Here is a 26,757-nt window from a genome sequence, read left to right as displayed (position 1 = left end):
CAACCTTTCCGGTTTGCAGTGGATGTTCCAAGGAGGACTATTTTTAAGCAGGTTGATGGCCTGCAGGACCTTCTGGTAGTAAATTAAGCTGTTGTGGATGCAAGGTGTGTGGTCTAGTAATCTACTTCAGACGACCTGATCTAGAAGAGAAGGGTGATTGCCCCTGAATCCAGCCTCCAGATAACTAGTTGGAAGGAGATGCCCTGGTTTCTGGTTCAGAATGTGATTAGAAACTGAGGGAGCTTTAGATGTCTTTCTCAGCTTGGAGGGGAAAGTGGAGGGTCCCGGAGAGAAGGGACCGTTCTCCACAGCTAACCAGGGACCCAGGGATGGGCTCCTGAGGGAAGATAGGAACAAATTCCCAAATAGGTGCAGCAGTTTTCCCGCGGTCCTCCCACTCCCAACGCAGGAGCCTGCAGGTCTGGGCAGCCAGTTAGCGGGGTGCGGGCCCAGGAAGCCCTCGCAGAGCCCTGGGAGAGACAGCCTACAGGACTGGACTTGGAGCAGGGAAACATTTCAGAGAGAAGCCAAGCGCTAGAAAGAGGACAGAGACCACCCCCTGCCACTGGCGGCCCACCCAGCGGCGCCCCCCCCCACGCCGGAGCCCTTTCACAGCCGGCCCCGCCCCGCCCCTCCGGCCCCGCCCCTCCCTTCCGGCCCCGCCCCATCCCTCTCAGGAGCCCCCTTCAAGGCCGGCCCCGCCCTGCCCCTCCGGCCTCGCCCCACCCTTCCGGCCCCGCCCCGCCCCTCTCAGGAGCCCTTTCAAGGCCGGCCCCGCCCCCACCTTACAGTCCTTGGCTGTTCGCGAGCGGCGGGACGCAGGAGGCTTCGGCTCCAAGGTCAGTGTGGCTGTGAGACCCGGCTTTATTCCTCCAAAACTGGGGTCATTGCTAGAGCAAGGGTAGGGGCCTTATGAGCGGTGGACCCAGGGCTGTGGGCCGGGGTCTGGGCGATGCTCCTGTGTGAGGAATTCGTGGTAACTCTTGAGAAGAGCCGGCAGCGCGTCTATCCTTGATTGAGCCGCTCCGCACCCAGGCGCAGGTGACCATTCCGTGGGCCAGTTGCGTGCGGGGGGCTGGCACCCTGTCAGCACCCTGCTTGCGGTGCTTGTGTTTGATAGTGAAGCAGGACTTTTTCTTGATGGAAAAACTAAGTGCCACAGAGTTGGGGACTGTTAACTTTCACCTTTCTTTCCCTCGTAATCTGTAGAAACTCGTTAGTCTGAGGGATGGCTTCCTCCGCAGCATCAGAAGAGATGCGGACCAGTGACTTGCGAAAAACTAACTGAAAAATGGACACCTTGAAGCCCTGGAAAGGAGCTAATTACAGATCGGCCCCGGAGCTAGACCTGATTTAAACTAGTTAATATTATTGCTAGAGAACTATTTTTAAAATCTCTACCCCATTAATAAATTAATAATTAAATAACATTTAAAATGAGAGTCCCATGGAGGGAGAGGTTTGGTAGGCTGCAGTCCATGGGATCGCAAAGAGTCGGACACGACTGAGCGACTTTACTCTTACTCTAAAATAATTAAATAATTTAGATATTTAAATAAAGCAATTAAAATATTTTTAAAATATTTTAAATTTTATTTAAAATCATTTAAATAAAATAAAATTTAAACAAAATAGTTAAAATAACTTAAAGTAATTAAAACAATTAAATAAAATGAATAAGTAATTAAAACCCAAGTAACTATTTGCACCACCCCAACCCCTCCACTGGAGGTAAAAATGCTACAGAGGTGGCCTACATGTGTTTCATCTCTGGCAAAGGGCTGTTGTTTGCTTGCTTGGTTGGGTTACTGTCAGCCCTGTTTTTGTCCCTTGGGTAGGTGACATCTCTGCTGGGTGTGGAGAGTGACATTCACCAGAATGAGGCAAAGCCCTCTGGCCCTGCTGAGCGCTGCCCCGAGACCTTCCCTGACCGTTGCCCTGACTCTGAGACACCCTGCCCCACAGGGTCAGGTGGAATCAGCAGAGGTGGCAGGCAGTGGCCTCATGACCGGCTTCGCGCATTCACCCGGTGTGTTGTTTCCAGAAGTGCCGCGCTTCCTGTCTGCAGCCATCCCGCTGCCTCTATGTCAGAGGTTGTGTCCTTGGTCAGTTACCCCTGTGCTCAGATAGAAGAACACGGCCGCCAGCAGAACTTGGCAAGGGGCTTCCTGAGCCTCCCAAGCTGGCTCTGGGGGTTATTAGGCTGTGTGAGCCCTCCCTTTCCTCTTCTACTTTTGTGGGCACCTTTTCCAGCCGCCTCCCTCAAACCTTCTGTGGGTTAAGGCACTGTTCCAGCAAAGGGCACGAGCACCGTATACACCCACAGACTCTGCCAGCTTCCTGAGCAAATCTACCCTTACAGCATGGACCAGGGGCCAGGTCAGTTTTCCTAAAGGGGAGGCTGAGGAAGGTCCGGGAAACTTGGGGTCGGGGACAGGAGAAGGAATGGAGCGTCCTGCATGTTCCAAGGCAGGAGGAGGACTGGTTCTGAGACAGACTTTGCCCCTGGCTCGGAGGCTCTGGGACTCCATCTCTGCCACAGCCTAGAACAGGAGCCATTTGCCTTCCCAGAGGGGCCCACATGGACCTTGCGTCAGCATTCTGGGAGTCCCTGCTCACTGAGCCAGGAATCCCACAGGGAGCCCATCTGAAGGTGACCGCTGGAGGTCACACCCACTGCTGCCTGGGAGGCCGCAGGGCTCCTTCCCTTGGGCAGGGAAGGAGGCTTCCATTCCTGTACAGCATTTCAAAGAACTAGATGGTTCCTAGCTTCCTATTTTCTTGAAAGCAACTTACCCTTGAGAAATGAGCTTGTGATGGCTGTATGTCTTCATCAACAAGAGGCCTAGGAAAGGCCTCTATTTTACAGGGAAGGACCATAGATTTCTCTGCTTATGACTTTCTACTTGTTAAATAGAATGGAGATGCCCAAGGGTGCCTCTTAGGGTGCCAGTACATCCGGGGGTGGAGAAGTAACTTGAACCTTTTGCTCCCTTAGAGCTGGGAAGGGACAGCCACTCTCTGCTGGCCACGAGTGACATCAGGAGAATTTGTTCAGAGTGTTCTGTGGAGCTAGTCCAGCCTCAAGGACGCCCTCTATTTTGGGGTCACTCTCTCTGGAGGGAACACTGACACGTGGTCCGACCCCTGGCCTTCCACTGCCCTCCAAGGAGCTTGAAACACAGGCGCCCGGTACAGCTGGCCCAGGAATAACTCTGAGTCAGCAGAATGGCACCCATGGCATCTCCCTCCAGTTACTCAGGACAACCAGGAGGTCAGACTGAGGCAGTAACAGAACTCAAGGCTGGGTTCCATCCATAGCCTAGGATGTGACAGAACCAGACAAAACCAGACCCAGACTCCCAGTACGCCTGCCTGAGACGTGGGGGGCTCTTGGGCATGATGACAGAAGAGCTTAATGTGGTGGCTCTTGTTTTTTTAGTGGAGAGGACAAGAATATAACCACAGCACCATTGCTTTTTGGCTGTGATCTTGCACCCATTTAGAAATCTCACTGGCTTGCAGCCCAGCAGTTTGGCCAGAGTGTAGCCCTGATGGTAAAAATCAACTCAGGAGTCATGAAGTGTTCCAAGTTAGGGAAACTGAGGCGGGTGACCTCTGTGGGGTGAGAGCTGGAGACGGCCTCCCACCTTGTCCCTGCAGTCCCTACTTCTGTAGGAGAGAGGGGAGGAGAGAGGAGGAGAGAGAAGAAAACCCCATGCCCTGTCTCCTCGGAGAAAGGCAGGCTGGCCCAGCATCCCCGGCATGCCTGGCAGGCGCTTTGGGCACCTGGCATCAGAGTGGGGTGGGTGAAGTGGCACCTGGCATCTCAGCCACTTCAGCAGAAGCCTGAGGACAGGCTTTTAATATTCTGGGACGCTGGGGGAGTCACATGCTCTCAGGTGACAATCCCGTGTCTAGAAGCTTCTGTGGTAAGTGCATTTCTACTGTCTTGGGGGCCTGAGTGAAGTGATCTGTGGCTCCCAGGTCCTGAACCACAGAGGTGGTTTCTCTCCAGTTGCTGATCAGTGCAGTGCTGCCTGTGAGGTGCTGTGGTTTGCAAGGAGACAGAGACAAGCCAGACAAGCCTGTTTCAAATCCCAGCCTTATCAAGTGTGGTCCCTTAACCTCTCTCTGTTTTCTCCATTTGCAAAATAATGCCTACTTGCCAGGATTGTTTTAAAGACTGAGAACAACATTTGTATGGGTCTCTTGCATGATGCGTGGCTCATGGTGGGAATTTGGTAAATGGTGGTTAGAAAAAATGACAGTAAGGTGTGGCCACGCAGAAATGGAAAGGACCTTCCAGGTGGAAGGAAAGCCCTGGGTAAAGGGTCAGAGTCTGGAAGAAGAACTTGGAAACCCAACTGAGGAAATCGATGTTGTGAGCCCTGACATTGGTTTTCAAAGGATGATCCGTGGATCTGAACATACACGATGAGCTCCATCTGGAATCAAGGCTTGTTCTCAGAGAGATTACAGAATAAAGCAATTAGATGAAACACTTTGAATGGTAAAACTGAAGTCAACAAACATTCAGAGAAGGGGCAGACCAGTGCTGGCTAGGAAAACCAGTGGTGGTTGTGGGAAGAGAGTAATAACTGTCCCTAGCCTTAAGGTCACTAGAGGGGAGAGACTCGCATTTACTCAGCGCCTACTGTAGCCTGTCACTTTAGTCCTCACAACAGCTCTGGGAGGGGTCTCATCGTATATAAAGGAGGAGTCCGTTATATAGAGGGGGTTGCTGAAGCTCAGGTAGGCAACTTGCAGGCTCCGTAGACCCAGCAGGGCCTGAGAATTGCCTGCTTACATAATAGACATGTTGACAGTGCCATTCTTGCTACTCGTTCAAAAGATGGAGTCTGAAAATGTGACTTTTTAACACACTTCACAGCTGACTTTTCTTTTAGTTTTAAATTTAATTTTTGATCATAAAGGCAATCTATGCTGGTTTTTACAAGTGATGCAATAATACAGAATTCTATTAAGAGAAAATAATCTGCCTACTTCAAGTCTGTGGCTCTGAAGTAATGCTTTTTGCAGTTTGATGAGTAACCTTTAATACTTTTCTTTATGTTCATACTAATATATGCAAATACATACATAGATACATCATTGTTATAAAATTGGAGCCATTCATATTCATTACTTTGAGATTTTTTTTTCTCTTTTAACCTAAGAATAGAGCATAGACATGCATCTAGGTAAAGTGGAGGCACTTTTAACTGATTCTTTAATAGCCATGGAATATTCCTTTGTCTCTTTTTATCACATTTCATACCATCCTTCTTCCTCTGATAGATAGGTTCTTCTAGGTTTTTATGCCACTACACATAGTGCTTCACTAAATATCGTTGTGCCTCTCTCCTTCTATGGGGCTTCCCTGGTTTTTCAGATGGTAAAGACTCTGCCTGCAGTGCAGGAGACTGGGGTTCAATCCCTGAGTTGGGAAGATCCACCTGGAGAAGGGAATGGCAACCCACCCCAAATGTTCTCAAACATTCTGAGGGCAGCACCTAGAGGAGACCTCTCAAGTGAAGCAAAGTGATAGTTACAGATGTGTGCATATATTCAGCCCTTCATAAGTGCCAGGCCTCATTCAGATTTGTTGCTAGTAGCTGCAAATGTTCTGGAATCTGGAATCCATCAAGGTTGTTCCCAGTCATGGCTTTTCTCTGGGCCTTTGGGGACAGGCAGCCACTATACATCCTGGGCAGACTCAGTCCCACTGGACTTCTACTCTCCACATTTCAGGAAATTATCTTCTATAGATTCTCTCCAGAGCCAGATTTGGATGAGTGACAGTAGTCAAGGAGTCTGTGTCCTCATCCAGAAGATCCTGCACCAAGGCATAGAACGGGGGCTCTAGTCAGCTCTTCTGGCTCTTTTCTTTCTGCTGTATTCCAAAGTAGATTGAATGTGGTGTGGGCTGAGTGCAGTGGCGGTTCTCCCACCTGGAGGATGGCTGGAAGGCAGCTGACCAGAGAGAGGCAATGCAGCAGGCCTCTGTGGTCATCTGTTTATGCACACGGGTGTGTGGTGTCAGGGCATCATGGCTGGTCTCATCTTTGGTAGTTTGTGTCCTAGTGCCAGTCCGAGAGCAGCTGGAGGTAAACAATAGCTCAGACTGATTAATACCAGACCAGCTCCCTGAAACAGGATAGCTGAATGAACTGAGCCAGTTCCAGTCCCTCCCAGGGGCTCCCACAGGGCTCTGGTTCCCCTGGAAGAACACAGACGCTATGACTTGTAGTTGCCCAGGTTGGGTGCTGGTTAAGAGCAAGGACTGTGAAAACAGACCACTCGTCCTGAATCCCTACATTGCCACTCACACACTGTGTGCTTTTGGACAAGTGATTTTACCTTTCTTCACCTCCATTTGCTTATCTATAACATGGGGATAATAAGAACGTCCTCTGTTGTGAGGATTTAATGGGGGATAACCATAAAGCTAATGGAACCATGTGCTCCCACATGTAGTAAGTGTTACCTGAGAATTTTCCCCTGAGACTATGAGCTCTGTAAAAGCTGCCACATACTAGATATCTAAACATTAACATTTTATCAAACAAATAAGTAGAAAGATACCTGTCCTTACCCTTTCATCACCAAGTCTTGCCTCTCCCTCCATTGCTGCCCGCTGTGACTCCTCCCTCCATCAGGCATGTCAGTATCGTTCACGGTGGCCATGACCTACTGCCTGATGACCTCTGGAAGTCTGTGGTCAGTAGTGTTCCTGGAGGGTGGCCGAAGCCCTGAGGGCCACCCTCTGATTGCACTGCCCTTCAGAGCTGCCCAAAATGATGCCTGTGTGGCTGGATGGCAATTTGGCCCCATAATTATCTTCTGTCAAGCCTTCGGTGGAAACCCTGATTGAGAAGAACCATCCAGGATCCTTGAGAGACCATGAGGAATCAGAGGCAGCAAGAACTGTCTGGCAGCTCCATTCCTTGGAGAGGAGAGGTTGACTCCATCCAAACATACTATGATATTGTTACTAAACCTTATAAGTAAAAACAAGATTTTCATTTAAACTCAGTACATGTGATTTGCCTTAACTGACCGTTGGCTGTCAGTTAACTTCTCTGATTTTGAATTCCCTCATCTTTTTTTTTTAAACTTTTTATTTTATATTAGAGTATAGCTGATTAGGTGGCTCAGTGGTAAAGGTCACCTGCCGATGCAGGAGACACGGGAGAAGCGGGTATGATCCCTGGGTTGGGAAGGTCCCCTGGAGGAGAAAATGGCAGCCACTCCAATATTCTTGTCTGGAAAATTCCATGAACAGAGGAATCTGACGGGCTACATTCAGTGGAGTTGCAAAGAGTCAGACCTAACTTAGTGACTGAGCATGCACACACAGAAACTAAAATATGGATAGGATAACATTTTAAACATTAATATTTTGAATCAGACACCCACCTGCAGATCACCTTCACAGGGAGAAGACCTTTAAAGACCACCAGTGGAGTTACACATGGACACCACCCCCTCCTCTTCCTCCTGACTCTGCCTCTTTGGATTTATCTCCTCAAACATGCTGATATGAACACGTATCAGTGCTAAAGCCAACTAAGGAAAGAAAACTAAAAATCAACTATCTGAGCTAAACTCAGAAACAAATGCACTTCTTGTTTACTTAGGGAGTATGTCTTGGCCTATATATAATCTGGAAAGAGCTTGGACAATGCTTCCCTTACTTTGGAGAGTTCTATTGGTTAAATCAGAGAAGAAAAGTATTGCCTCTCTGCTTAGGAAGCAGATTGGAGGGTGTGGAAGCAGATACAACAGATTTCAAAGTTGTAATCTGCTGTGTACAAAAGCCAGGAAGAATGGGTGTTGTTCCTTGGGGAACACTGACCTACCCTTGGAAGGAGATGGACAACAGCCCAAAGTCTAGTAGGGAGCAAAGAAGTACATGTGTTCAGATGAATGTTGGGTCATTACAAGTCCCTGGAAAAACTCCAAGAAATGGGCCATTTATTTTGCCTGCTGATTACTAAAGTAATTCCTGTTGTCTTTAGGATTGAGGGGATTCTTTTTAGACATGGCACAAGGGAAAGGCTGTCTGATAATTTGATTTCCTGGGCTAACATAGGAAAATAACTCCCTAATTTTTTTTCAAGGACTTTGATGCTTTAGGTGAGATGTTCAAATTTCTCCCTAGAGCTACTCAAAAAGGTGTTAAGTAAAGACTTCTAGGTGGCAATCATGGAAGAATAAATAGGAACTGGGAACCGATCCCAGTTCTCAAAATTCAGTCAGGTAAGAAAGTGAACTGCAGAAGGCTACTTCTAGAATTGTGTGTAAAGCCATGCTGACCTCACCCTATTAGAGAGTTTATCGTCTTCAGGGTAGCCTAGGTTTTCATCTTGTAACCGTACTCTTAAGAGCCTCCTTGCAGCCATCCAACGCACCTATGCTTGGAGAATCCTATAGCAGGGTCCTGATAATCTAAACACTAGGGGAAAAAATTCCACCCTGCATTTGGGCATCACAGAGACCAATATAATGACAGGATACTAAGAATTGCCTGCTGTATTGTTTTCCACTCATCAACCCATGGTAAACAGCTCTCCCATCCTGGATGATGCTCTGAATTAATCCATGCTGATCTCTGGGGAGTGGAAGACAGGAAATCTGATTTTCATCCCTGATGATATTATATATTTATCTTGATTTATACATGTTCTTTATCTGCATCTCAGTCTGTCCATCTGTTATCTATTTCCTACTTTCTAAAGCATACATTTTACTAGTTCCTTTGTTACTGATCTGCTCTTTACCTTAAATTGTCTTTTTCATTGTCAGATTTGAAAGATACTTTGACTATATTCCCAAGTCTGGTTGATAATCTCCTAGCCCCTTAAAGACACTGTTTCTCTGTCTTCCATTATTCACTGTTGAAAAATCAGCTGATGTTTTTTGTTTATAGATGAACTGTCTTTTCTCTTTAACTTCTTTGGATATCTTTGTTGCTGGTAATCTGCAGTTAACTATTATTCATGTATGTGTGGATTATTTTAATTTTGCTTGGTTTATGTCATACCTCTTGAATCGTGGATTTTTGTTTTTCATCAGTCCTGGAAAAGTCTCAGTCATTTCTCTTCAAATATGGCTTCTCTGTTTTCTCTATTCTCCCTTCTGAGGTCTCCATTAGGTGTGTCTTTGATCTTGTCATTCTATCCTTATATCTCTTATGTCTCATATTTTCCATTTTCTTATTTTCCTGCACAACATTCTGGATAATTTATTATGATAGATCTTCCAATTCATTTATTCTGTCTTCAGCTGTATTATTATCCGTAGTTCATTCTGGTTCTCTTTCAGATCAGGTTGATCATTCTTAGTAGTTTCCTGTTGATTGCTCATCATTTCTTTAAACATTTTATATAGAGATAATCTACATTCTTGTCTGGAAATTACAGTATCTTCAGTCATTGGACTGAATTACAGTCATTGGAGGTCTAAATCTGTGGCCCTTTATTCTGTTGATTCCCATTCATAGTACCTCCTTGTGTGCTTAGTGATCTTTGAGAGCTTGTTATGGCTTGATCTTCATCTATAGGAAGTAAGGCCTAAACTGAAAATACCTTCCTCAGAGAGCATTTAAGTGTGCTTTTGCTGGAGGACTCCTGATCTTGGACCACTTTAGCCCCTCTCAAGGGTCCTAGTTCAGCTGGAGAGTCTTAGACTCAGCTTGCCCTTTCCTTGCTGATAGCCTGATCTTAGTGTGCAAATGGACATCCATACTCAAGATAACCCAAATCTCCTGGCTTGTTACCCTGAGCTCTGACACCAACTCACTTGGGGTAAGTGAAGTAGGAGAGTGGTCCTCAGAGACTTTGAAACTGTGCATAATGATTAGTGAAATTGATTTCACCTGCCTTCACCAATAGGCAATGGCAACCCACTCCAGTGTTCTTGCCTGGAGAATCCCAGGGATGGCAGAGCCTGGTGGGCTGCCGTCTATGGGGTCACACAGAGTCGGACACGACTGAAGCGACTTAGCAGCAGCAGCCTTCACCAGTCAAGGTCGATTTAAGGCTTGTGAGTCCACCATGCACTTTCTGGCCTAAACAATAAGGTGTTTGCCCAAGTTATTTTCCAGGAACATGGACTCAGCTGTGTCTAGTTCGAGCTGAGCTGGTTAAGACTGTAAGGACCACTGACCTCAAAACTGGGCATGCATGAGTGTCCAAGCTCAGTGACCTTTTGACAGCGCAGGGCTGGAAACTCCACCCTCAGACCCTACAGAGGTAGCCTAATTACACCTGTGCTAAATGTCAATTACCACACCTTTTCCCAATCACCTTTCTGCACACTCCCCACGCACTCTATACTTCAGAGCGCCATGCTTCTTTGTTATCCCACAAATACTCCACGCCCTTTACCTTCCAGGAGGTAAATTTGTGAGTTTTTTCTCCCGTCTTCTTCCATGGCTGCCTTGTGAATAAACCCTCCTAAGGGTTGCTGCAAACCTTAGTGTTTCAGCACTTTGGATTCCTGTGTGTTGGGCAAAATGAGCCTTGTTCGGTAAGAGCTTCCTCTATCTCTCATAAGCCCAGCATGCCACTCTGTTCAGGGTCTAGTTGTGTAGTGGCAGAGCCCAAAGAGCACATGGTCTGTCAAGCCGCCAGATGTGGAAAGCCTCCATTTTTCCCCTTGATATTATATTGGTGGAGAAAATGACATGGACTTCAAGCAGTTTGACATTCTCTACATCTAAAACTAACCAGATTTTTCCAAGCAGTGTGAGGAGGGTGGGGAAAAGAGGGAGAAAGAAAAAAATGAAACAAAACAGAGGCTAAGTCTCCTGCAGTTTTTTTCTCTCCCCTGTTGATCTCTATACTGTGGTTCAGGGCCATCCTGTGAGGCTGTCTGGTCTTTAGCTTCTCAGGAGTTCCCTGGAGGCCCAATGGTTAAGATTTGGTGCTTTCACTGTGGAGGCCCAGGTTTGATCCCTGGTCAGGGAACTAAGATCCTGCAAGCAATATAACACACACAGCCAAAAAATTCTTTTAAATATATATGTATAAAATAATCCTCAGCTTCTCTGCTTTCCAGACACTCATCCAAGAGGAAGGATGGCCAGTACCTTCTCAAAGTTGCTGACTGGCCGCAATGCCTCTCTGTTATTTGCTACCTTGGGCACTGGTGCCCTGACCACGGGGTACCTGCTGAATAAGCAGAACGTGTGTGCTGCGGCCCGGGAGCAACACAAACTATTCCCACCAAGGTAAGTCCTCTTGGCTTTAAAATGACGCCAAATGCCAGCCAGAAATACGCTTTCCCCTGCTGAAACTGTCAGCAAGGGCCCCTCCTTTGGTCTCTGAGGATGAGTAAATCAGTTTGACTTGTGATGCACAGTGACCTGTGGTGAACTCAAGGAAGTGTAGTGTCATCATTCCTGCCCCGAGCGTGAGGTCTAGTGGGATGGTAATAACAAGACCGAACCTTTGTTGAACGTGTCTAGGTGTGATGAGAACTTTACACAAAGTGTTTTATTCCTCTTAACATCTCTCTGTGATGAAACGGAGGCTTCGGAAAAGTAAGTAGTGCCTGAGTTCACGCAGCTGGTATACCCAGATATGAATCTAGGGTCCTTGATTCCAGACCTGTGCCTCACACGTGCTGTACTGCCTTCTGGAAAATGTGATGTGATAGCAGTGATTTGAAGTATCAGCTTTAAAGGGACTTGCAGAGGGAATTAGAGAAGTGGCATGGAGACGGAGTGTATTCTCCGCCCTGGGGACTTTACCCTGGCCGAGAGGTCTCACACTAGGTAGAGTTGACTTGAAGGGATTCCGTATAGGCAGGTGTGCACGAAGACATAAGGAAAACCTGAGGGGTTTCTCAGAAATACTTACTTGGCTTTTGTGGGAATCAGGATCTCTGAGGAAATTGCTGGCACCTGCCAGGTACCTCAGGAATTCCTGAGGTAAGAATGCTTGTGGTGGTCCTGAATTCCCTATTGTTCAGTCGGTGCATATCCCAGGGTAAGATTGCACCTCCATTTGATTTTTTCCTATGTATTAGTTTAACAGATATTCACTGAATGCCTGTGTCTATAGGCAAGCACTGAGCTCAGCATAGCAGATAGTCGTAGAGTTTGCATCATAGAGGACAGATAAATAAATGAATTTCTGTGCAGTTACGCCTGCAGGGATTTTAGCTTCTCTATCACAGACCTAAGGGGTCAAAAAGTGACTGTTATAATTTACCAAAACTTCTGGGTTTTTTTAAAAAAAAGCCTGCATATGATTTTAGTTTCTTTCTTAATTATCTTCATGCTATTTCCTCTTTATATAAACATAGGTTACAGTCTATGGGCTCCCACAGCCAGCATCATAAACCTCTTTAGGCGGGGCTAGGTCCATTTCTTTGGCAGTTCAGGAACGTATGTTTTTAAACTCTGGCTTTCTTGAATCATGACCTAGCCAGTTTCCCTCTGCCCTCTGGCTGAAGAGAGCCTGGTCAGAAACAAAGCTCTTGTATAGGCCCCGTGCCCGCCGGGGCTGCTCACTGAACTCTCTCCTCCACGGACAGTGCAGACTACCCTGACCTGCGCAAACACAACAACTGCATGGCCGAGTGCCTGACACCGGCCATCTATGCCAAGCTCCGCAACAAGGTGACGCCCAACGGCTATACCCTGGACCAGTGTATCCAGACCGGAGTGGACAACCCTGGCCACCCCTTCATAAAGACCGTGGGCATGGTGGCTGGTGACGAGGAGTCCTATGAGGTAAACTCGCAGCTGCCGCTTCCACAGTGTGTGTGTTGGGTGGGTGCTTTGGGTTCCCTCTGTGGGGCTGCATTCTCAGAACAGGTTCCCATAAAGGGGAGCCAACTTGAGCAGAACACCTGCAGTGCTTTCTGGAACAACGAGGTCTATTCTTCCCAGGCACAAGGCTTCCTTTGCAACTGCTCTAGTATCCTCCCCATAGAGGAAAGAGTTGCATGACTCAGTTCTCTGAGCTTGTCAAGGGGATGAACTGGTACAGAAAAAATAAAATCTTTTAATTTTTTGTTGTTTCATTGTATCGGTGATGTGTATTCACCAGTGAGGCTTTAGGAGATGATATGTTTGTGGCTGAATTTTATTGAGGGGAGAGGATGGTTCCGTGGGTGTTCAGTTTGGGAATTACTGATGACAGTCCACTGTAGTCTTAGTGAATCATTAAGTCTCTTGGTGTTTCCCAGGTGGCGCTAGTGGTAAAGAACATGTCTGCCAGTACTGGAGACGAAGGAGGACAGGGGTTAGATCCCTGGATCAGGAAAGTCCCCTGGAGGAGGCTATGGCAACCCACTCCAGTATTCTTGCCTGGAGAATCCCATGGACAGAGGAGCCTGGCAGGCTACAGTCCATGGGGTCACAAAGAGTCAGACGTGACTGAAGTGACTTAGCACACACACACCAAGTCTCCTGAAGAAATCCCATGATCCGCATCCTCACTCTAGGGGCAGAAGCCCAGGATGGTCCACTGTTCTGGAGCTCGGCCACTAGTGCAACTTCTATGTCATGGCAGATACCTCCAGCCCGTCTCCCTCAGGTCTGCCTCCTTTGCACCTTCTGTTGCAGGGAGCGGAAGGCGGTTCCTTGGGAAGGCAGCTGTCAAGGGGAGTGAGGGGGCCGTCGTGAATAGGCTAGATGGGCAGCTGACTCAAGAGCAGCAGCCCAGCTCTGAGCTCCCAGAGTCCCAGACTGGCGCTGACTCCTAGATGGACATCCTACAGCTCCCAGAGGCTGCAGGCTGCTCTGTTTGACTTATCCTCATTTTACCTAAAGGATGTTCCCAGAAATTTATGGTTTTTTAAAAAATAGATTCTGCTCGAGTTAGTTTGGGTGGGAAGGTCCTCAAAGGGTAAGGGGTCCCTGCTTTGCCTTAATTGCTGTTGTACACTTTTCTTTCTATGCAGCTACTTTTCTACAAATGTATTGTGTTACTTAAACTGTAGAACCAGTTTTGACCACAAAACTGCTTAGCTTCTGATCTAGCAGCTTATTTTATCCTTCAAATTCTTGAACACAAAATTTTCTTGCTTCATCTGATGGTAGCAAACTTGGCAGAATCACTAGGGAAGAGATTACCATGACAGAGATCTGTATCTCTGCCCTCACCCAAGGGGCAGTGTGCCTCAGAGAGGTTTCCTCTGGCATTTGCCTACTACTACTATTGGACTACCTGGGTGGCTCAGTGGTAAAGAATCCACCTGCCAATGCAAGAGACACAGGTTCGATCCCTGATCTGGGAAGATCCCCCAGAAGAGATCATGGCAACCCACTCAGTATTCTTGCTGGAAATCGCTATGGACAGGGGAGCCTGGCAGGAAACAGCCCATGGGTTCCAAAGAGTCAAACACAGCTTAGTGGCTGAACAACAACTGCTACTACTACTATTATGATTAGCCATCAATCCAGTCTCACACCTATTTCCTGCATGGTTGCACTGAGAATTTCAGAGAAGGAGGGCATCACCTTTGGCTTGGCGCTTAAGATAAAAAGGAGCAAATGATGAACCAATTAAAGTAGATGAACCTCCTTGGTCCTTTCCAAAGGAAACAGGAGCCTTTTCCCTCCTGCAGGTGTTTGCCGACCTTTTTGACCCTGTCATCAAGCTGAGGCACAATGGCTATGACCCCAGGGTGATGAAGCACCCCACGGATTTGGATGCATCCAAGGTAGGCTCCAGCCACCTCCGTACCCTCCCATGAAGCTGGCACTCCAGAACCCAAGACTAGGAGCAGGAGAGAGAAGGGTCCCTGGGTCCAGCTGCCCTTGAAAGCTCTGTGATGGCCTTCCCACGCCATGCTCCCTGGAGGGCCACTGAGACCGTCAGGAAATAGCCAAAGTCAGTTTTCCTTGCCTCCTACCACCAGGTTAGTGGTGGTCACTGAAAACCTTCAGCCTTTCCTGAAACAATTCCTTTTTTCACCCCAAATCTAGCCGGGGTAAAGGACTGCACAGGGCGCCCTGTGAAGTAGCTCCTCTGTTGACTTCTGAGACCCCTGCCCGCAGAGTAGCAGGATGGCTCCAGCATGCACACGTGCTCTGTGCCCGGGGGTCCCCTGGTCGGCGGGGTGGAGGCCACTGTGGCCGCAGCCCCGCAGTGACCCCGCGCTCTGCTCGGCAGATCACCCAGGGGCAGTTCGACGAGCGCTACGTGCTGTCGTCTCGGGTCCGCACAGGCCGCAGCATCCGCGGGCTGAGCCTGCCGCCAGCCTGCAGCCGGGCCGAGCGGAGGGAGGTGGAGAACGTGGCCATCACGGCACTGGAGGGCCTCAAGGGGGACCTGGCCGGGCGCTACTACAAGCTGTCCGAGATGACGGAGCAGGACCAGCAGCGGCTCATCGATGTGAGTGGCCCCTGAACCACCCGGGCTTCCAGGGGCGGGGCAATGCCGAGAGGGCCCTGAGTGGCTGCCGTGTGGCCTCCCTGGAGCCCAGGACCTGCCCCTGGTTGGGAGCTTGCTGGCGTTTCAACCCGGTCAGTCTAAGGCAGAAAGAGCAGGCCTTAAAAGTTTAGGTCAAAAGTGGAGATGGTCTCTGAATGAAGTCTGCAGAGGAAACCATAGGGTGGGCTGGGATTGGTGGATGGGGGTGGATGGAGGATCCCCTGGCTTGTTGATAAATCGGAACAATTGGGCGTGGAAAATGCTGCCTGTGTCTCCGTGGCCACACTCAAATCCAGAAAGCCCAGAACATCTGGAAGGGGAATCATCCAGGTCGAAGGCCTGCCCCCAAACCTGCCTCACACCAGAGCCCGCCTCTGAGATTCCTGCTGCCTCCCCAGGCTCTCCATTGCTTTGGTCTCAGGAGACCAAAGCCATGGAGACAAACCCAAGTCCCTTTTTTTGGCCTGGCATTTCCACAAGTAACTTTAAACTCCAAGGAAAATGAGAAACAAATTTTCTGTCATTTCAGAAGATGCAGTACCAGAAAAGATGCCCTATTTCCAAACGAGCCCGGCCAACTGATGGTCTAGAGGCCTCAGTCTCCTGGTTCTCTCCATTTGTCCTGTTACAGAACAACTCCTCCTCGGCCTCAAGTAGCTGCTTCTGGTTTCCAGCTTAAAGGCCACGCTGTTTCCTGGGCAATAACAGTCCCTAAACCTGTCCCAGCTCTTCCACTTAGAGACTGTAGAAGGACTCCCCTTCCCGTGTCCTCTTGATTTCTGACTTCAGTGTGATCATATTGGAATATATGGTATCCACATTCATATTTTTACTATGTCCACACAAGCAAGAAAAATGCCAGTCTCTGGACACTGGTGGTATATTGTTGTTAGAGGCGTACTTGGGAGTCAGACAGGTCTAGGTTTGCATCTAGATTTTGCCATTTCCTAGCTGTGTGATAGGTTGTTTTATCTGAGCCTCAGTTTTCTTTTCCTATCACATAGAACAATTACATTTACTTCAGAGTGTTGTTGTGAAGATTAAAGGAAATAAAAGTGTACAGCATAGAGCCTGGCACTGAGTGAGCATTAGATAAATGGTGACTATTTTTATTTACAGATCATTATTTTACATCTTGAGTAGTTTGTAATGAAAAGGATAATAAGAATAAGTAAACCTACAACATTAGAAACATGGAGAATGCAACTATGTGGAACACTTCTTGGGACAGCACCCCTTTGCTCACTGCCCACTCTGCCATTGCATGGGGTTGGTGCTGGCTGGATAGACACACTCCATTAAGGATTACCATCTGGGTTAAGCCAGTGGTTTTCAACCTTAGCTGTACACTAGAAAATACCAATGTCCAGGCCATAGCCAATAATAAGAATCTCTGAGAGATGGGAACTGGGCATTAGAATTTTTTAAGCTCTCTGATTATTATAGTGAGCAGCCAACACTGAGAAACACTGCCTGAGAGACCTCAGCCATTATTAGTGAGTTGGAAATTGACCACCTGGCACTTGCCATCATGTCTGATCTCACTAGTGTCATCTTTTTGCTTTGTCCCTTTTGGCCTGCAGGACCACTTTCTATTTGATAAGCCAGTATCCCCTTTACTAACTTGTGCTGGGATGGCCCGTGACTGGCCAGACGCCCGGGGAATCTGGTATGGACTGAGCATTTTCACAGTGGCAGTGTGTGCAGTGTTCTCCTTCAGATCACTGTTTGTCCTAACCTGAAGTTGCTGTGACCTGCTCTTGACAGCATGCCTGGCTTGAGAAGATAGAGTACTTAGAAATGGAGAAGATAGAGTACTTAGAAATTGGTGTGTGTGTGTGTGTGTTTAATATATAAGTATAGTAATGTTTCTAAGATGTGCAGGAATGCTAGCTGGTTTGCATGAATTATGCATGAAAAAAATTGTAAGAAAAAAATAGCTTCATATTATTGGACTTTAGAGAATCTCTGTTTCATGCCATTTTTTTTTTTAATTTTTTAATTTATTTATTTATTTTTAATTTTTACTTTACAATTCTGTATTGGTTTTGGCATAGATTGACATGAATCCACCACAGGTGTACATGCCATTAAAACAGAAAAGCAGAAAATGAAAAATAAATATTGAGGATTTAAGCAAAATCCTACAAGGAAGAGTGGCTATGAGTGTACACATATTTTAGCTCGGCCAACAGTCCTCAGGCAACTTTGATTCTTGTTCCTTGGTAGTTATGACGGCACTACCAGCAGGAGCCCAGATCAAAGTGTTGGGGAGCAACTGTTCAGTGTAGATGCATAGGCAGGATCTATACAGCAAATATGTGAAATCTGTATCCCAAACATGCTGCTGCTGAGCTGCAGGTAGAATCTTTTATTAAGTGCCATACGGTTTTGGTTGAATCTATTAGGAGACAGAACACTCTTGTTAGCAACAAAGCTGAAAGTTATCATGGCTAAATTATTGTCACCCTAATCTGAGGAATGAGGGAGATTATGTTCTTGTTTGGCAAAAACATGACAGGAGGGTTGGAGTTGGTGTTACTCTTCATTCTGTCAGGGTAACATTATTTTGCAGTACTTGTGCGGGCACAGTGAAGACATTAGGACCATCTAAGGCAATGAGTAAGGTGAAATGAAGCAATCAAGCTACAGAGGTAATAGGAATTTTCATGTGTTGAAACAAATGTAATTAACACTCAACACCGTATTTCTCACTTCATTAGGCATAATTATGACAAGACATTTCTCATCTGGATTAATGAGGAAGACCACACCAGAGTAATCTCTATGGAGAAAGGAGGCAATATGAAAAGAGTATTTGAGCGATTCTGTCGTGGACTTAAAGAGGTAAGATGTCATCAGAGAACTCTGAATATTCACTAAAATAAAATCTCTATATTTTTCATTCTTGAAAGAAAGTACTGTGGTGACTTCTAAGACAGGGCTAATTTTTTTAGGGATTGTGGCACTCTTTTGGGGTGCGGCTTCCAGCAAGCTCCCATGCTTCTTGCCCCAGTGCAGGATGGTTTAGAGAAGTCTGGATCATTAGCTATTTTCTGATTGCTTTAACAGAGCTCTTGGCTGTTCTAAGCATAGAAACAGTATAGAATGCATCTATGTTCATATGTAACCAGGCGATCCTAAAGGAAATCAACCCTGAATAGTCATTGGAAGGACTGATGCTGAAGTTGAAGCTCCAGTACTTTAACTACCTGATGCAAAGAGCCGACTCGTTGGAAAAGACCCTGATGCTGGGAATGATTGAGGGCAGGAGGAGAAGGGGGTGACAGAAGATGAGATGGATGGATGGCATCATCGACACAAAGAACATGAGTTTGAGCAAGCTCCAGGAGATAGTGAAGGACAGGGAAGCCTGGAGTGCTGCAGTCCATGGAGTCTCAGAGTCAGACACGACTTAGTGATTAAACAACAAAAACAACATGACCACAGCCTTACTTGCTGAGAATTACTATATTCTCCTACAATGCCCATATGAAAAAATAATAGCAACTGACATTTATTGTTTAGCAAACCTATATGCAGGTCAGGAAGCAACAGTTAGAACTGGACATGGAACAACAGACTGGTTCCAAATAGGAAAAGGAGTACACCAAGGCTGTATATTGTCACCCTGCTTATTTAACTTACATGCAAAGTACATCATGGGAAATGCTGGGCTGAAAGAAGCACAAGCTGGAATCAAGATTGCCGGGAGAAATATCAATAACCTCAGATATGCAGATGACACCACCCTTATGGCAGAAAGTGAAGAGGAACTAAAAAGCCTCTTGATGAAAGTGAAAGAGAGTGAAAAAGTTGGCTTAAAGCTCACCATTCAGAAAACTAAGACCATGACATCTGGTCCCATCACTTCATGGGAAATAGATGGGGAAACAGTGGAAACAGTGTCAGACTTTATTTTTCTGGGCTCCAAAATCACTGCAGATGGTGATTGCAGCCATGAAATTAAAAGACACTTACTCCTTGGAAGAAAAGTTATGACCAACCTAGATAGCATGTTCAAAAGCAGAGATATTACTTTGCCAACAGAGGTCCATCTAGTCAAGGCTATGGTTTTTCCAGTGGTCATGTATGGATGTGAGAGTTGGACTGTGAAGAAAGCTGAGTGCTGAAGAATTGATGCTTTTGAACTGTGGTGTTGGAGAAGACTCTTGAGAGTCCCTTGGACTGCAAGGAGATCCAACCAGTCCATTCTAAAGGCGATCAGTCCTGGGTGTTCATTGGAAGGACTGATGTTAAAGCTGAAACTCCAATACTTTGGCCACCTCATGCGAAGAGCTGACTCATTGGAAAAGACTCTGATGCTGGGAGGGATTGGGGGCAGGAGGAGAAGGGGACGACAGAGGATGAGATGGCTGGATGGCATCACTGACTTGATGGACATGAGTTTGAGTGAACTCCGGGAGTTGGTGATGGACAGAGGCCTGGCGTGCTGTGATTTATGGGGTCACAAAAAGTTGGAAACGACTGAGCGAATGAACTGAACTGATGTCCTAGGTACTGTGTTCAGTGCTTTACATGGTTCATCTAATTTAATTGGACCATTTTGATATGGTGATAGAAGAGGTTTAATTTTCTATTAATGAAGTGCTATAGAATAAAGGATTGAAATGTTATCATTTGCAGCAACATGGACAGACTTGGATGGCATTATACTAAGTGAAATATCAGACAGAGAAAGACAAATACTGTTATGATCTCACTTATATATGGAATCTAAAAAGTACGACTAACTAATGAATAAAACAGAAAAAAGAAGACTTACTGCTATAGGGAACAAACTAGTGGTTACCAGCAGGGAGAGGGGATGGGGGAGGGGTAATAGAAGGGTAGGAGGAAAAATATATATGAGAATATATGAAATCACATGTGTGAAACTTTTGAAAATTGTAAAGCATGATAGAACTTAAAGAATGTTTCATTCAATAAAAAAAGATTGGGCTTCCCTGGCGGCTCAGTGGTAAAGAATCCGCCTGCCAAAGCAGGAGACATGAGTCTGATCCCTGACCCGGGAAGATCCCACATGCCGAGGGGGAACAAAGCCCATGTGCCACAACTATTGAGCCAGTGCTCCAGAGCCTGGGAGCTGCAACTAGTGAGCCCACGTGAAACTATGGAAGCCTGAGTGCCCTAGAGCCTGTGCTCTGCCACAGGAGAAGCCGCTGCAATGAGAAGGCCACATGCCGCAACTAGAGCATGGCCCCCACTTAGCACAACTGGAGAAAAGCCCTTGCAGCAATGAAGACCCACGAAAAAATAAATTATTAAAATAATTATTTAAAAAATTATTAAAATAAAAGTATTAAAAATAACTTTAAAAGAACTGCAGTTAGTTTTACTTTCCCTTTCCAAATATAGAAGTAGTACAATAATTTACCTAAGTTTTATTCATGGCAAACTTACAGTACGCACACCTCTCCCTGGTACTGGGGGCGTGCTGGGTGAATGGCTCTCTGACAACTTCATCATTTGCTCCCTGTTGTAGGTGGAACGCTTAATCCAAGAGCGAGGCTGGGAGTTCATGTGGAATGAGCGCCTGGGGTACATTCTGACCTGCCCTTCGAACCTTGGCACGGGATTGCGAGCTGGTGTCCACGTCAGGATCCCAAAGCTCAGCAAGGTACTGTCACGTAGCCTGTGGTCCTATTGGGTTCCACCAGGATGAGCTTACCTGGGGCTGCTTTGTGGAGGAGGAAATGTCCCAGTGCATTCCTTAACATTCACTTTCTGACCGATGAAAAAAAATGACAAGAAAAGGTTGTTTGCTTGAAACAACATTTGTGTCCATAGGATAAGAGGTTAAGGGGCTGTAAGAATGGGATGTGACTTTAGGAAGTTTAAATCCTCCATCCTATCACAAGTATAGATGGACAGGCAAGCTTCTCTGCTGCCTGGCCAGCCTTCCATCTCCTCTCTTCTAGTTCAGAGGTTCTCAGGCTTGAACCTGCAGCAGAATCATCTGGAGGGTTGTGAAAACCCCGAATATAGAATTTGCATTTCTCACAAGTCTCCAGGTGATGCCGATGCTATTGGTCAGGGAACTACACTTGCAGCACCACTGCCTTAAGGCGTGGTCACAGTCAGACCTCATGTTCAGTTTGTGGGAAGGCGAGAGAGCATGCCACTGTGTCCGTGTGAAGATCTAAGGTCTAGGCCTGCCAGTGGCACTTGTCACTTCTGCTTGTTTCATTAGCAAGAACCTAGACAGTGCTTACTTCCTCAGCTCACCTGTTAAGATAGGAAAATGGTTTCTGATGGGCACCTGGGGGTTTCTCTGTTATAGCACACCAAGTGAATCAAATACTTTAAAACAAGTTTAGAAAATGTGATTTTGCCCCCTCCCAAAGTATGATAATATTATTCAAAATTCTAATTCTAAGAAAATTATTTGATGTGTCTTAATGTCTTGATTTTAATTATATCAATATCAATAACAACTGTTATAAAGATGAACAATAAACTCACCAACAGATATCTGGATACCAAAATAGGGGTATAGAAGTTAATAACAGCTCTGCTACCTTCTAGCTATGTTCTACTTTTAGGCAAGTTAATTTCTCTGAGGCTTAGTTTCCTCATCTGTGAAATAGGGGTAAAAATAATACCTTCTTCATGGGATTATTATAAGTTGTAAAAGTTCCAGCACAGGGCCCTGGTACATAGTAAGTATATGTTTGTGTTTGTGCAGGGGTGCTTGGTCGCTTCAGTCATGTCTTACTCTGAAACACTATAGACTGTAGCCTGCCAGGCTCCTCTTGTCCTTTGGATTACTCAGGCAAGAATACTGGTGTGGGTTGCCATGCTCTCCTCCAGGGGATCGTGTCGACCCAGGGATCAAACCTGCATCTCCTGCAGTCCAGGAGGATTATTTACCCATTGAGCCACCTGGGAAGCCCAAATATCTGCCTACTAAATATGAACTGTTATTACTTCTCATTTTGCATCTTTTCTACATGTGCCAAGGATGATGAATCAGTTTTGCCTCTTATGACACCAAATATTCTCCTTCGTCCCAGGATCCACGGTTTTCTAAGATCCTGGAGAACCTGAGACTCCAGAAGCGGGGCACCGGTGGTGTGGACACTGCAGCGGTAGCAGACGTGTATGACATTTCCAACATAGATCGAATCGGCCGATCGGAGGTAACATTTCTCTCACTTTCCAAAAATGAGCTAACAAAATCAGCCTAAGAGGAAAAGAAGTAACCTCAACAGCCCTTCCTTATTCACAAAATTCAAGACCTCCTCCAGGCCCATTGAGTCCTGGCTCATGTTAGCATTTCATTCTGTAGCGCTTGTCCTCCATGGGAAAGCACTGCATAAAGGTAAGAACCATGGGATCTGAGAATGTACAGACAAGTGAAGGAATTCACAGTGGGACTGCTGTCACCAGCCTGCCCCCAGAGCTATTCCAGCAATCGTGAGTGGCAGGAGCTCTGTTTTGCTAAAGGACAGCAGTCTTATCACTGTCAGAGAACACATGTGCTCTCTCTGAGTGGAGTGAAATAGTGGATTTTTCTCTTGATTCTGAATTTCTTTTGATGAAGATCACATGCTATCATCTTCACTTGGGTATTTTTAGCTACTTGATAGTTTGTAAAATTTTGTATTTAGGGCTCAAGATGGCAAATAAGGTATGCACCAGATATGTGTAAGACTGTACTCAGCAGATGGCCCTTAGGATTCTGTGAATATAAAGGATTAATGAGATTCATAAACTATAGGTAGGCCTGGAGTGATGCGTGAGAAAAAGCACAAAGAGCACACCTAATGAACATGTAGCAGAATCCTAAGCAAATCCAGATCTCAGTAATTCCTCCCAGTTTATCTCATTGAACATATTGTGTGTGCTTGCTAAGTCACTCCAGTGACTCCTCTGTCCGTGGGATTCTCTAGGCAAGAATACTGGAGTGGGTTGCCATTTCCTTCTCCAGAGGATCTTCCCTACCCAGTGATAGAACCCACGTCTCTTACATCTCCTTCACTGGCAGGCAGGTTCTTTACCACTAGCGCCACCTGGGAAGCCCTTAACATACTGTGCCCATCACTAACTAAAAGGCTCTTACACAACTCAGTGGCATCACTGACTCAATGGACATAAGTTTAAGCAAACTCTGGAAGATAGTGAGGGGCAGGGAAGCCTGGTATGCTGCAGCCTGTGGGGTTGCAAAGAGTCGGACATGACTTAACAACTCAACAACAATATACAACTCAATAACTCAGTGGCTGGTTGTTAAACCCATGGATCATTGGTGCTCTTTCTTCTTTCTTGCCATCTTTTGTGTATTTCATTGCTAGTTGGTATTCCTACCAGCAAACTGAGGGAAGGAAGGGAGAAAACAAAACGATGAAATCAGCCTGCATGCTACCAGCTCTGGTAAAGTACTTGAGGAAGAAGCAGCTATAAATACCACACCTTCTGAAATTAGCTAAATAACGTATGATGTAGTGAGTAATAACGGAGAAGGCAATGGCACCCCACTCCAGTATTCTTGCCTGGAATATCTCATGGACAGAGGAGCCTGGTAGGCTGCAGTCCATGGGGTCGCTAGGAGTCGGACACGACTGAGCGACTTCACTTTCACTTTTCACTTTCATGCATTGGAGAAGGAAATGGCAACCCACTCCAGTGTTCTTGCCTGGAGAATCCCAGGGACGGGGGAGCCTGGTGGGCTGCCGTCTCTGGGGTCACACAGAGTCGGACATGACTGAAGCGACTTAGCAGCAGCAGCAGCAGCAGTGAATAATAAAGAAAATCTAGGCCCTAGCCCTGTTTGCCTCTAATATTAAAACTTAATTTTAATTACTGGAAAGCTAGGTGGTCATCATTAAAAAACACCTATGATTTAGTAAGTGATCTTTTATAGGAATTAGAAATATTCCCAAAAGTGTTTTTTTTTTTTAAATCCACTTATTTAACCTAACAACCCTGTTAACCATTGTGAACATTATTCTAAATTGCCTTCCATTCTTACAATTATTCAAAAAATTTTTTTTACTAAATTTAGTATTATTACATATGTTGAATATAAAACAGCTTTTCCCCAATCTAATTTTCAACATGAGCATTTTTCCACAGTATTAAATAGCTACTTGATATCTATTTGATAGATATCTATTTAATAGATATCTATTTAATGTCTAATAAATATCTATTTAATGTCTCTCTGATTATTTGATATTATGTTTGACCATCTCTATGTATAACTCTGATCACAACTATGATTATTTAGTTAGGATATATTTCTAGAAAGGGGATTCTTGGGTTAAATATGAGAGTCCCTTACTTATGACCAGTTTCCTACCAGAAGATTTATACCAAGAGAGTTCCACTGGCAGTGAATGACCCCTCACCACATCCTCATCAACAATGGAATGGGTCAGTTGGATAAGTAGAAAAAATAAGTGTTTTTTTTTTTAATTAGTAATGACTAACTTTTTGACCCAACCCTTTCTTAGAGCTTCCATTTCCCTCTGCATGAAAAGAAGTGGGGAGGACACTAGACTCCATCATGCCTAAAATATGTTCAGCTGTAACACTTAACCATCTCCTCCATTATTGCTGGGCATTCTTGAGTTATATCATGTATTTTAGTGATGTTTGGAACTAAATAGTAATTACTTACTACCTTAGTTGGGTTTTTTTAGGAGCAGTGTAAGAAATTTGTTTGAGAGGTGATTCCCAGGGGAAAAATCATAGGTAAATGTACTCTAGTTTAAGAAAACCAGTTATTTGTAAATGAAAATTCTAACTTATTTTAAGCAGGGATTTTTAAAAAAGTATATCTTAATGTAATTCACGTAGTTTCCTTAAGTAACAAACTAGCCTGGTACAGTGCAAACATTCTTTAATTGCCAAACATTTGAGTTGAAATATTGTTCAGAAAGCCGTTCACTGTGTAAATGATAATATCTGAACTATAGCATGTTTGGTACTCAGGTAGCTTAGTGGCAAGTCAGAATTTAGATCTGGGTCAGAGAATATCATGAGGATGTCACTGCATAGACAGACTTTAAGACAAACTGTCATTTTTTAGCAGAGATTGATTGGACTTCCCTTGTGGCTCAGATGGTAAAGCAACTGTCTACAATGTGGGAGACCCAGGTTTGATCCCTGGGTCAGGAAGATCCGCTGGAGAAGGAAATGGCAATCCACTCCAGTACTATTGCCTGGAAAATCCCATGGACAGAGGAGCCTGGTTGGCTACAGTCCATGGGGTCGCAAAGAGTCGGACACGACTGAGCGACGTTCCTGTTCCTGTCATTTTTTAGCAGAGATTGATGGGGAAGAAATGTCTGAAATGCAAACTAATGGTTTTCATATTTTTTAAAAAGTTCTCACACACAAAGTAGTAACCTTATGTTAAGGACAGAAAGATCGAGAGTAACCCTGTAATATCCCTGCTAGCTGTCAGATACCTCTCTTTCCACAAAACTTTAGGGAAACAATGAGAAGAAATTGTTATACAGTCCATCTAACAGGGAAGGTTCTCATGTGTCCCAGTGTTGTTCCTTTTGATCAAAGCCTTGCATGTGTCTTCTGTACAAATTAATCTTTCATCTCTTTCACTGTCAAAGGTTGAGCTCGTTCAGATAGTCATCGATGGAGTCAATTACCTGGTGGATTGTGAGAAGAAGCTGGAGAGAGGCCAGGATATTAAGGTGCCACCTCCTCTACCTCAGTTTGGCAGGAAGTGAACTTTCCTTTCCCTGATTTATAAATAATCTGTCTGCTGGTATGACAGACATAAAGAAATTTCTACTCTGAGAGTTTTTGTAGACTTGGAAAAATATAAAAATTATAGGTCCTGTCTATCTTTACAATAAAACTCTCCTTATTATCTTTGGTGTGTTTTCCTGATTTGGTTTTTTTTTTTTTTTTTTTTGATGCTATTAAGATGGGTAAACACATCCAATTACAAGTGGCAGGCAGTAAAAATATTTTAGGACAATGATAAATCTCATATTTGTAAGACCACTTCACACAAATCTAAAAAACCTCCAACCATCTAGATGCTAAACTTTTAGCAAATCTCTACAGACACCATTGGAAAATGAGGAACGAATGTAATCAGTTTTCTGGTAAGTAGAGTGAGAGGAGATTCATTTCTCTTGAAATAAAGACTATATAGATGAGGACAAATAGAGGCTATTTATGCAGGGCTTGCTGTAGCAAGGGAGTCAGCCACCTTCGCCTACTTAAATTTGGCAAAAACTCAAAGGCAGGCATAGGAAAGCTTTCTGGTGAAAAACAAGGGTGTTCTCAGGTGTGCTCTGAGTGGTAGGCCTCGGGAGATTGGAGGCAGACTAACTAGAAGCGGGATATCCTAAGTAAGTGG

The 26,757-nt window shown here is 45.4% G+C and overlaps 1 protein-coding gene across 1 annotated transcript; it reads left to right on the top strand.

Moving 5' to 3' along the window:
* The first annotated feature begins 662 nt into the window (after window positions 1-662).
* Window positions 663-26,261, top strand: CKMT2 (creatine kinase, mitochondrial 2). Its single transcript, XM_040239440.1, has 10 exons — window positions 663-839; window positions 11,068-11,239; window positions 12,550-12,748; window positions 14,590-14,685; window positions 15,138-15,359; window positions 16,982-17,067; window positions 18,122-18,245; window positions 20,905-21,039; window positions 22,436-22,561; window positions 25,997-26,261. The coding sequence occupies exons 2-10, from the start codon at window positions 11,088-11,090 to the stop codon at window positions 26,114-26,116; spliced, it is 1,260 nt and encodes a 419-aa protein (XP_040095374.1). The 5' UTR covers window positions 663-839; window positions 11,068-11,087; the 3' UTR covers window positions 26,117-26,261.
* The last annotated feature ends 496 nt before the right edge of the window (window positions 26,262-26,757 follow it).

This window comes from Oryx dammah, unplaced genomic scaffold (genome assembly GCF_014754425.2).
Source record: "Oryx dammah isolate SB20612 unplaced genomic scaffold, SCBI_Odam_1.1 HiC_scaffold_5, whole genome shotgun sequence".
In the NCBI taxonomy this organism is placed as follows: Eukaryota; Metazoa; Chordata; class Mammalia; order Artiodactyla; family Bovidae; genus Oryx; species Oryx dammah.
The sequence above is the reverse complement of the archived record's forward strand: the minus strand, read 5'-3'. Positions and strand labels throughout refer to the sequence as shown.

Excerpts from the sequence above, each read along its gene's own strand:
- CKMT2 (XM_040239440.1), top strand. The coding sequence starts at position 11,088 with ATGGCCAGTACCTTCTCAAAGTTGCTGACTGGCCGCAATGCCTCTCTG. Across the intron at positions 11,240-12,549 it reads CACAAACTATTCCCACCAAG|TGCAGACTACCCTGACCTGC; the intron begins GTAAGTCCTCTT and ends CTCCACGGACAG. Across the intron at positions 12,749-14,589 it reads GTGACGAGGAGTCCTATGAG|GTGTTTGCCGACCTTTTTGA; the intron begins GTAAACTCGCAG and ends TCCCTCCTGCAG.